Source organism: Patella vulgata, chromosome 2, assembly GCF_932274485.2.
Source record: "Patella vulgata chromosome 2, xgPatVulg1.2, whole genome shotgun sequence".
Taxonomy (NCBI): Eukaryota; Metazoa; Mollusca; class Gastropoda; family Patellidae; genus Patella; species Patella vulgata.
In genome coordinates this window covers 29,264,442-29,277,108 of record NC_065880.2, presented here as the reverse complement: position 1 = coordinate 29,277,108, position 12,667 = coordinate 29,264,442, and the positions used below count along the sequence as shown (strand labels likewise).

At 32.8% G+C, this 12,667-nt stretch overlaps 1 protein-coding gene across 1 annotated transcript in view; it reads right to left on the bottom strand.

Moving 5' to 3' along the window:
• The window catches only part of LOC126812387 (proto-oncogene tyrosine-protein kinase ROS), a 143,699-nt gene that overhangs the window by 72,766 nt on the left and 58,266 nt on the right, over positions 1-12,667 (bottom strand). The window contains exon 3 of the mRNA XM_050538764.2: positions 2,205-2,282. Within this exon, the coding sequence (XP_050394721.2) occupies positions 2,205-2,282 (78 nt within the window). The remainder of the gene's footprint in view (positions 1-2,204; positions 2,283-12,667) is intronic.

Genomic DNA, 12,667 nt, shown 5'->3' with positions numbered 1-12,667 from the left:
TCCACAAGATTTTTTGAAGTGATCAAGGGCCATAACTCTGGCAGTAATTATCGTAAATCGCTGAAAATCAATAGGCTTCTTTGTCTCATGACCTTAAACACTGTATATAAATTTAAAGTCAATCGGATATTAACTTTAGCCTATCTAGAGCGTCCACAAGATTTTTTGATGTGATCAAGGGCCATAACTCTGACAGTAACTATCGGAAATCGCTGAAAATCAATAGGCTTCTTCGTCTCATGGCCTTCAACACTGTATATAAATTTAAAGTCAATCAGATATTAACTTTAGCCTCTAGAGCGTCCACAACCGGACCGACAGACAGACGGACGGGGGCGACAACAATATACAACCACATTTCAATGTGGGCATATAAAAAGTCAGCTTTAAGAAAGCCTTCTTGAAGACAGGTAGAAGCTTGGTTTTTAAAACTGATTTATTTGCCCTAACTTTAAATTCAGATGATAAATAAGCTGGCTTAACAATCTCATACAGCTTTTAAACCAGCTTAACTAAAGCATCTGAAGGGCATACTTGGTTAAATATGCTGGGAATTTTAAGCCAGCTCATTGTAACTAAGAAGTGAGGACCAAACCTGAAGAAAACTTGACATACAAGTTAAACATTAATATGATCTCAAAACAAGAACAATCTTTTGAAATATCCATTTCAAATATTGAAATGACATTTGAACATTTCCTGATGGTTTTCCAATTTAGCAATAGAGCTTGCTACTGAACCATTTTGAGCTAATAAAACCTACTTTCAGATTTAGAAAAATGAGATCCATATCTCGATGGTACTAGTTATTTTCAAACACAAAAAATAGCACAATAATCTTGGGAAAACATTTTTACTCCGGATCTTTGATATTCTTTTCGATTTGTTACTCCGGATCTTTGATATTCTTTTCGATTTGTTAAACTATATGAAATTTGACAAGTGTGAAACTTGTGTGCCAAAAATATCAATTGACTTGTCAAGATGGTAATTACACTGTTGACATCAGGGAATATCCAGAAAAAAATCTAATTGTAAAGATGTAAAACATGAAACTCAAACATTTCATGCTGAAATATTGTCAAGCAAGAAGACAAAATGAAAGATGACCAATTATATAAGTATAAATCTTTATAAGTTGCCTACAACAACAACCAGAACAATTTTTCATTTTCAGTAATATCAATTTACCAAATGTACATTTAGAAATACAATCTAAGGATAGTCGCTCTGATTAACATAGTTTTCGTCTCACAAAGGATATTGAACAAATTGGAAGAAAAAGTTAAAGAACCATTTGAAAGTCTGAGATTTGTTGCTTTTTTGAGGGGTAGCTTTTCACACCAATTTAATCTAAAATCAGAATAGCGAGTCAAAGATTTTTTTAGTGGATGGAACATTAGTAATAATCAATTATAGGTTGCCAGGAAACAAAACTGCATAGGCTGCCTTATTTCCCTAATCTGAACAATGCATAGAAAGCTTTGATGATAACTTTTGCCGCTTGTGCATTCACAAGATTCTTCAAAGGCAATAATCCTAAAAATCATTTGCAGAAATTGTTGAAAATCAATGGGATTCAGTTCATTTATCTACAGAAAAATCCAAAATATGCATTATTTAACTTAAAAGATGATTTCATAATTATTATCATTCTTATCAACTGAAAAAAAGATGGCAATAAGAATTTGTGAAACTCAAAAAAATAATGTCAACACAACTTCTAATAAACATAATTTAGTAAGAGCACATGCAATTGAGCATGCTTTTAGACCTGTATGTGGCCCTTTTTAAAAGATTGGAAAATACATGATCCTCATTGAGTGATAGAGATTGACACCCTGTTATAAATAGCCTTTTCCTTTACACCAAAAGGGATTAACATTTGAAAAGAAACATGGGTAAAGGATCATCGCAGAACTCACTTCCACCATTAACTAATTGTGCTTTAAAAAACATCCATCTGGAAATGTTGTCTGGCATTCAATTCAATCAAATCCAAATGAATTAAAAGTATTTTATATTCTTGTACATCAATTAATTTTATCTACCATTAGCAGATGCGTAACCATGCCGAAGTGTTCAAGACATCACAATTAATGAATAGGAGCATTTTGGTAAATGGAGTTTATCGGCTGATCATGATAAATTTCAGTACAGATCAGTAATACAATTGACATTAAAGCTGAATTGTTGCAACTTACCTTTGAATCTGTTTTATCACAAACAGATATACATGATGCATTTAATCCAGTTTTATAATATCCACATCCTGTCTGACACTGAAATATATATATATAAAAAAAACTTTTATGATGCGTCATTTGCATTTTCACTAAAATATCAAATTTCTCATGACTTCATCTATGGTAACATGTACTCAGATTGATTATTTATCATTTAAATAAAAATATCCAAATACCCACCCTAATAGGATTCAACAGATTGACAATAGGCCTATCAATTATGTTCACCCACAACAAAATGGTGGTGGGGTTATTACATAATTAGTGACATAGATCGATGAAATGTCAACTGAACATATCTTTGCAAATATTCAGCGAAATTGAATCATTTTTGGGCCGATATTCATATTAGAGATTTCTCTTTTACAATATTGTAGTTTACATGGGCTTCCTATTGCGCTAAAATATTTTCTATGCTGTAGTTTTGTATTTAAGTTGCTGCAAGTATTTCGACCTGGACTTAACTTCGCCTTCTGAAATCCTTGTTATTACTCCACTTGATAACTGCTGTTCATCATTTGCCAATATCTAATTTTTCATGGATTAATCCATGCTTAATTCCACAAACTGATTATTTAACATCTAATTAAGAAACAAAATTAAAATATCACAACTAAATATTGTCTGCAGATGATGCTGAATATTGACAAATTTTCAATTCATGGTATTTGTAAATACTGATTGCCATTGAACCATTATTGACTCATGTTTCCTTTATAAATTATAGTTGGGGGTTGGATGGCCAAATGGTTAGCGTGTGAGCGTTGAATCATAAGGTCTGTCATTGAGTGAACTGGCGTGGTTTTGATTCCCTGGTTGTATGTGACAGGGAGTAGGGTCGCCTGTCCAACCTCGTGGGTTTTCTCCAGGTCCTCCGTTTTTCCTCACACTGCTAAAGACCCCTACGCACAAGAGAATTATTGAAATAAAAATTGAACCAAATGTTATTCCCAAAATGACCTAGTCTCTCTTATAAATTATAGAGACCCAACTGTCAGAATACTGTAGTTTGCAAGAGCTTCAAAATCCTCCAAAGGACAGTAAGGGATTTGAATTAGAAGCAGTGATCGGTATTTCCAGGGAAGATTGGTTAATAAAACTTCAGATTGTTTTTAATTTAATTTTTTATCAATTTGTGTAGAAAGACACCTTGGCCCTGCCTAGATAGGGTTGTAACTGCTGAATACATGCTTTAGAACTTAAACGTTAAGAAGAACAATAAGACTCAGTCATCAACATCCCACACCTTTGTATACCAAAAACTAAGTCAAATTTGTTTCCAGCAAAACCCCAAAATGAGAAATTTCTCATTCACAACGGGCACAACAACTACATTAGGTTGATAATGATATCTTAATGGTTTATGAGATATGATCGAGATATGATCGAGAACAAAATTTGGATGGATGGACAAAGCACATTTCAATATCCTTCCCCTCAGTGTGATAATAAAATTAAACATTCTTAGAAATGATGTTTCACTGTGCAACCAACCATTTTCTGAAGTTGGTTGTCAACAGATCTGGAAACTGTCAAATCTGTTGCTCAAAACTCAACAAAATATATTGAAACCTGAGGAATGCCACTGGACTCGCCATATAAAATATTTCATTGACTCATTCAATGGAAGTTGGTTGAACAAAATTACTTCCTTAACAAGATCATATACGAGTCCTGCAAGCAATCTGGCTTTATTTCATAGAACATTTTGGCTGGTTATCTATTCTACTGGTAGCTTATATTTGTACAGAAATTGATTCCAACCTAAGCAATAAATTCATAATTGGCTTATAATTGAATTGTCCTTCCATAATAAGGCAAATGAGAGCACTCGTTATTAAATGTGATGGTAGTTTTTGTTAAATTGTCGAATATCAATTCATTAGGGACAGATAATAAAGTTACAATAGTTGAGTAAAAAACAAGAGATGCCCCACGGGGAAATAATGAAGTCTTGTGATAAACTTAATATATTGCTAAAATAAATATTCTAGCCAAGACAAGAACAATACATACAGATAGTAAATTATTATATTGAGAACTGGAGGATCATTAATAATTGGTACCTAAATCTTTTTATTTAATTGAAGATTTCATTCGATTTCATAATTTATTTTTCAACATTGGTGTATATCGATTTTTGAAGAAGGAAATGATATAATTGTAGAATTCTTTATATCAAAAATATATCGACAAACGATATAAAATCAAATTAGCGTCAAGCTAGAACCGTTCCATATTTGCTGCAAAGCAGTTAATTCATATTTCATACTTTGCTTCGGGACAATAAAACCGTAGGTTATTTCCAATAGCAGCCATCAAATTCTTTTTTTTTTGTTTAATTGAATAGGTCTATAATATTAGACTATGCCTATTTCTATACCAGTTAGATTATCTATTATGTCTATATTGATCAGAGTAATTTCCTTTTTTGGTGTCTTCATTAAAACCCATGGTATTCCTAATCAATTTTTACAGTTTGTCATTTTTGTTGAGGCCCTATTTTTTTTTTAATCCAATTTCTTGTCTGCCATTCATGCGACTATCTGTGGGAGATTCATTTTGTTAACATTATAGACACTCAATCTTTTCACAGATGTCATTCATTCTGTTGGTTGAAAATTGCAGCATGTATTCAGTAATTTAATTCAGATATTGAACAATAATCATGCAGTGAGATCTATCTACTCTTCACAATGTGTCTAATGTTTTTTGTCACGAAAAAGGCACATTTCTTTTTAGGAAGTTACAATAGCAAAATTTCTAATCCTATACATGTATGCACCTACATGAGTAGAAATAATTTCTCAGAAATTTTATCAAATTTTCGGGTAATACCCTAGATCACACCAAACTTGACATTGTCTCCAGCCCAGACCCTCTGTGTTCAAGTTCCTGGATACAACCCTGCATCATTAAGTGGGACCACTAGTACCACTAATTATGATAAGTCTCCATCAAGGCATAGCTGGATAACCTTAAGAGAATACTTTTCAAAATGTTGCACAAATATATTAGTATCTGTTTTCCACAAGTTATAGTCTAGTAATGGTACTCTATCCAGTTATAGTCTAGTACTCTACATGTATGTAGTTACTACATGTCGCCCAAATACGAGGGCTGGCGACCCTAAAAAAAAGTCATTCACAGCTGACATGATGTCATCATTACTAGGAAAATGACGATCGGCTAGTTCCTTTTTCATTTTTGGAAATATGATGGCCAAGAAATTATCAGGATCTGCTTGAAAATAGTGGAGATTGTCACATAACGTCAAGAATATGACACAGTTACTAAATGTAGCCTGAGCCAGATTAACCATTAGGCTAATAAGGCTATAGCCTTAGGCCCTTAAAAATATTCGGCCCTCAAATCTGGCTGAGGGTTGACTAAATTTTCTAAAGATACTGTAGAAGACACCAGCAAATCTTGAATATTCTTAGGTACATGTATCCATTACAATTACCTCCATCGTCAGGGATATCACAATCATCATATAAGAACATCAGAGCCTCCTCTGTTGTTAAAATTTTCTTTGCAAAATCCATCACAAAATTTCAACTCAGTTAGTAATTGCTATTGACAGGGAGATGTTTAAAAAGGCACAGCGTTACGTAATAACTGTTTCATGGTCACTAACTGCAGTGGAGAATGGTCATTTCTGTACTTAAAAGAGTTATGAACTATGTCGCTCATCCATGTCGCAGGCACATCTCTCTGCACTATCCTTTTTAATCATAGAAAGTTATTGTCAAAAGTTTGAACTATCACAATATTATTCACAATTTTGAAAGCATTAAAGGCTATTAAAAAGCAATTTTGAGCATCATACAGTAATATGCACATGTGCATTGATAATATGTCTCTGTTATTTGAAATAAATTTGCAGTATCATATATATTTGTGTTGCTTTTTATCATTTTGTTCGTAAAATTAGGTCCTTCTTTAGTAAGCAGTATTAGGCCTAATGTTTCCCAAATAATATTAGTTTATGTTTTCCATAGTACATATAGTCTTGTACTCTGTCCAGTTACTAAATGTTGCTCAAATATATTAATAACTGTTTTCCAGCTAGTATATGTTACAGCTAGTTCTCTATCTAGTTACTAAATACCTCTTTTTCTTAATTGATTCAGTAGGTCAATGGAGGTCAAATAACCAATTCAACCTGGAAGATCACAAAGATCTGATAAGACAAGATTAAGACCAAGAAGTGGCATCACATATCATGTAATATTAAAACCACCAGTTTAAACTGTGAAAGATGGTGGTTCTCTGTTAGTGTCTGTATAAAATTGTCACCAGTAGTTAAGAGGGGTCTGATTACAGCCTGGGAACTTGGTCAGGAATTCTGTGTTTACTGTTTTTACAGATATCAGTGTCTTTAAGAACATCTGGTTCTCTCTAAACCAATTCTAATAAGCTCTATTCTAACCTAACTTATACTGTCACTTATTCTGTACATATTAAAGGAAACGGCTACACAAACCAACTCAAGTGGCCATCGAGTTCATTTTTGACATAAAGAGTTTTGAAGACATTAAAGAATGGCTGATATTTTTAATGATAAATAATATACATGTAATACTGGTATATATAAAGATCACTGAATAGGGTGGGCCATAAGCATCAATAAAGATGAAAAGAAATGATTGTAAGTTAAAATATAAATAAAAGGAAAGTTGAATCTCTAAATGAAATATTGAATCCCAAGCTGGGCAAATAACTACCAGTGATATTTTGGTTTTGGTTTTTTTAACTAAATTTTAAATAATCAATTTGAGTACTAATACTATATTGTTTTAAAAGGTGATACCAGCATTCAAACCGAGTCTCACAGTTTTGACTCTCATTCCACTTTTGGACAAAACATCACACTGGGACGACCTAGAAGTGATATTCACTCTAAATAGAAACAAAACAAACAGAACGGTTAGGCTTTCTATTTCTTGAAAACAAGAATTTAAAATTTAAAAATCAAAATATAATTAGTTGTTCTCCTTAAAAGCTTATACTACTAATTTTTCAAGTTTCGAAATTTTAAATAAAATATCGCTCACAAGAGTCAATTTATTTATCAGGACCCTGAACAGCTAAAATTAAATTGTTTTATCCATTGTTCAATACTGGTACTTAGTCTAAAACAACTATTACAAAAATATAAACATTCAATACATAACATTTTCTTACACCAAAAAAATCCTGTAGATAGAAATGTAAAGTTATGTATGTAATCATGTACTATCATTAAAAGAAACCAGAAACATATTTTATGTTAGTTGTAGATGATGTATCAGCAGCTCCCCCCCAAAAAACGCTACATTTTTCACAAACCCTGTATCTGTTGAAATCATCAGATCTGGTCTGGTATCATACACATTGCTTTATTTGATGACTTCAATATTTGACATGTACTGAATGGTCTACTGAGCTAGTAACTAAATAAAACAAGAAACGATGTTTATGTTTCTGCTTTATTTATATTTTCTACATTACATATGTGCTAGAATATCAGGAACTTTTACACCAGATACACAAGCCTTATATTGTAATTATGGCAAAATAATTCATATCCAAAAAGGTATCGTGTATCATATTCAATTTCGGTTGTATGTTTGAACAAATGTTTAACTAGAAGGGTTTTTTTTTTAAATACTATTTGGCACGAAAATGTAGTGATTTTGAAAAATATTTGTATAAATTGTTAAAATGTGATCACGGTTTACATTACATTACATTTCACAAATTTTTAATTTTAGTATAAAAATTAAATAATAGAATAAAACAAATGTATTTAAAACCAAACCTAAATCAAATTGAACTACCAGTACTTTTAGATTGTTTTAAAATATTTCTTCTTGGAATATCATTCAGATCAGGGATGCTATTTTCAAAATTTTGTTTCTCAGACACTTTTAGTTGGGCTTAATATTAGGTCATATTTAATTCTCGTACACGCTTCAATTTTATGTCAGCCATATTCCTCAATAATAATTACCTGCCATCATTTTTACAACAGAAAACCAAATCAAATCATTTGTGATATAGTTCATGATATCTAAACATCATTTTCTTCTTTAAAAAATGATATTTCAAAATTACATTGGTAGTTTAATAACTCATAACCAGCAGCTGCCAGGCAGGATACGCCCACATTTTGCAAGAGATGTAAGGAGAACAAGCAAAAAACAAAAACGATTTTTTGAACAATCAGGGGCAATAATCCAGAAAGTTATGGTCTGAAATGCGCAAATATCAAAAGGGACTGAGATTTTTGGAATATAAAGATGTGTTTTAAGTTTTTTTCACAATCGGATAAAAATTGTGACCTCTAGAGGCTCCATAACCTTTGTATTACATACTTATACACTATTTGCGTACAAAGAACGTCCATTTTGTTGGTCAGTTTCATTTTGATTTTCCCGAAATTCCATTTCAACTTTCATTATGGTGGAAGGGTGAAATATCTATACGGTTTTTAAAATTGGAAAAAAAATTGTGACCTCTAGAGAATCAACAAGCTAAAAATGTAATTTTTCAACCTATCAGGGGCCATAATACAGGAAGTTAAGTTCGGATATGTGTGATTATCAAAAGGAACCAAGATCTTTATGATAAAAACATATATTTAAAGTTTCATCCAAATCGGATAAAAACTCTCGAGGGCCCACAACCTTTTACACCATTTGCGCACAAAAGGCGGTCATTATGTCCATCAGTTTTTTCTGATTTTCAAGAAATTCAAACTCAACCATCATTAGTGTATAACTGTGATATATTCACATGGGTTTTTTTTAAAATTGGATAAAAATTGTGACCTCTAGAGAGAGCACAAGCTCAAAACGCGATTTTTCGTACAATCAAGGGCCATAATTCAGGAAGTTACAATCCGATATGCACAAATATCGAAAAGAACATAGACCTTTGGGTTATAAACATGCATTTCAAGTTTCAGCAAAATCCGATCAAAATTGTGACCTCTAGAGTGTTCACAAGCTTAAAACGTGATTCTTTGTATAATCAGGGGCCATAATCCATGAAGTTATGGTCTGATACATGCCAATATCGAAAGGAACTCAGATCTTTGGGAGATAGACCTATATTTCAAGTTTTGTCAAAATCGGATAAGAATTGTGACCTGTAGAGTGTCCACAAACAAATTGTGGATGGATGTTCGGACAGACGGACAGGGGCAACGACAATATACGTCCACATGAAAATGTGGGCGTATAAAAATTGTGACCTTTATCGGGTCCACAAGCTAAAAACGCGATTTTTTGTACAATCAGGGGCCACAATCCATGAAGTTACGGTCCAATACATGCCAATATCGAAAGGAACCGAGATCTTAGGGAGATAAACCTATATTTCAAGTTTTGTTGAAATTGGATAAAAATTGTGACCTGTAGAGTGTCCACAAACAATTGTGGATGTCTGAACGGGGGCGACGACAATATACGTCCACATGAAAATGTGGGCATATAAAAAGGCATAGCCCACTTCCTTGTATTATCATATCTGTTATTGGCCTACGTGACCTTTTACACATAATTCACACCAAAATCAATCAGTTTACAATTTTCGTAGTGAGCAATGCCTAATATGGCAAGTGATGATTTCTATGTGATCGCAAGAAAGTGCCAATGTACATATGAATTTCTATATGGAGTCTTAAAAGACATAATTTCATTAAACTTGTTTATTAATAGTTAATAATAGGCAGCAATTCGTGTGGATATATTTTGTGTATATGTACAGAATATTTTGTTGTTGGTGAATAGAAAATGGTTAAAATATTGTGTAATTGCAAATGGGTGCCTGGTGGAATATCATTTTCTTGGTCAGACGTTTGGGGATCAGGTAGGACATGTCTGAAATATAAATACTGTGTGATTTGAGGATATATTCAGACTAAAAACATATATTCAAAATTAAACTATCCATCAAAAGTCTGCTCTCAAAGCATTTTAATCCCAAGAAAACTACCCCATGGTGCAAGAATCTATATTTACCAGTCATGTTGATTGAGGAAGAATCCATTTCCAGTTTGAATTTGTCATGAGTCAGTGTCCATTTACCTAAAATATCAAAGCCTAAGTAAATTATTGGATTATCCCCTGCCAACTTCTTTTTCTGCCATTTAAGAGTCTGTTGGGTGTTTAATTTTCTCCATGTTCTCACAACTGTTAGCTATTAGTTCAACATATAAGAAGTGTTTCTTACATCACTCGAGGAGACAGATGGCCTTATCAAGCACATTTTGGTCTTGTGCACACCTCCTCGTCTCTTACAAAATTGCCATACTTTTAATTGAAATAACTACCTAATAAATACTTAATGGGAATGTATCTTTAATATAATAACCCAGTTCAACCGAATTCCTACTGTCCAACCGAATAAATGCTTTCTGCTTCCAAGCGCAGTCCTGCACCATTGTCACAAGGAAACCAGGTTCAGTACTACCTATAAATGGTACAAAATGTAGTTGACACATAAGATAACTTAAGGCAGAAATGCTTCATTTAACATGTCTAGTTTTTTGGATGGGACACAAAAAAACCAATGTTTATTAATACCAAATGGTAGATAAGGAAGAAATGCTCCCCTCATGCACTGCATTTATGTAGACATAGAATATAATAGTCTACCTGTTAGTCTCTAACTAAATGTATTGTGTAGATTAAATATCAATTACATTAATGCCAATAATGATTAATTTATGATGTCACTGACACCATTAACTTCCTTTCTACATGTCTTTGTATGTGAAATTATGGATGAAATCTGTAAAGAACCATACAATGGCTTCCCTAAGAATCTTTCTAACGGGATAATCATTTCCAGATATTTAATAGGATTTCTTGTTATGTGGCCTTGATATAATAAAATATACCATCAATTTTCTGAACTATTTGTTAGCTATATTTGGTGTTCTAACATTCTATAATATCAAAGCAGTGTTTATGTAGAGAATGGTCTAAGGTGTGTGCTTGAGATCATAATGTTTGTCATTTTGTCAAGTGTTTTCGATCCTAGACTTGTATGTGACAAGGAGTAACATCGCCTGTCTAAGCTCGTGGGTTTTTTTCCAGGTGCTCCAGTTTCCAGTGCTGAAGACCCCTGTCAGCAAGCAAAGTTTTGAAATAAATATATGATATATGTGAGTCCTAAAATAACCAGGCTTGTGTTGAGTGGAAGTTAAACCCCATTTCTCTCTGTCTCTCTGTTTAACCTCTATACCTGTATGTGCTGCATGTACATGTACCTTTTATTCAGTGAAAAAAATTAAAGATTCAAATTAGTCCCACTTATTGCAACAAAATCCTAACAAAACAGCATGAGTCATACATGCACTAATACCTGCACCCTGTGTCATCAGTAACTGGGCAGACTTCATAATTACCAAAACATATTTAAAAGAAATTTCATAATGTTGTACCGTGTGTAAGAAACTATTTCTAAGATGCATATGAAATTTGTTTTTATCATATTAAGCGAACAGACACTTTAATTAGTGTAATATGATGAAGGAAGACCAGTTGATAATAAGACACAGATTCTGTCATATGGTGCACATTATATAAGTTTACTTTCTACATAGGCAATTAGTTGTAATTTGCTTTATTATAACTAATCTTCTAGAATGAAGTGAACTTCTAACTAAAATATGAAACGCAAATATTTTCTAGTTAGTGACTGTGTCAGTAGATAACTATTTCAGATAACCAGCAGCTGCCAGGCAGAATACGCCCACATTTTGCAAGAGATGGATAGAGAACAAGCTACAAACAAACAGGATTTTTTTGTACAATCAGGGGCAATAATCCAAAAAGTTATGGTCTGAAATGCGCAAATATCAAAAGGGACTGAGATCTTTGGGATATAAAGATATATTTTAAGTTTCATCAGAATCGGATACAAATTGTGACCTCTCGAGGGTCCACAACCTTTGTTTTGCATACTTTTACACAATTTGCGTACAAAAAGCAGCCATTTTGACGGGCAGTTTCATTTCGATTTTCCTGAAATTCAAATTCAACCTTCATTATGGTGCAATGGTGAAATATTTAAACATTTTTTAAAATTGGAAAAAAATAATTGTGACCTCTAGAGACTCCGCAAGCTAAAAATGCAATTTTTCAAACAATCAGGAGCCATAATCCTGGAAGTTACGTTCGGATATAGGTGATTATCAGAAGGAACCAAGATCATATTTAAACGTTTTTTAAAATTGGGAAAAAAAAATTGTGACCTCTAGAGACTCCGCAAGCTAAAAATGCAATTTTTCGAACAATCAGGAGCCATAATCCAGGAAGTTACATTTGGATATAAGTGATTATCAAAAGGAACCAAGATCTTAGTGTGTAATGGTGATATATTCACATATTTTCTTTTAAATCGGATAAAAATTGTGTCCTCTA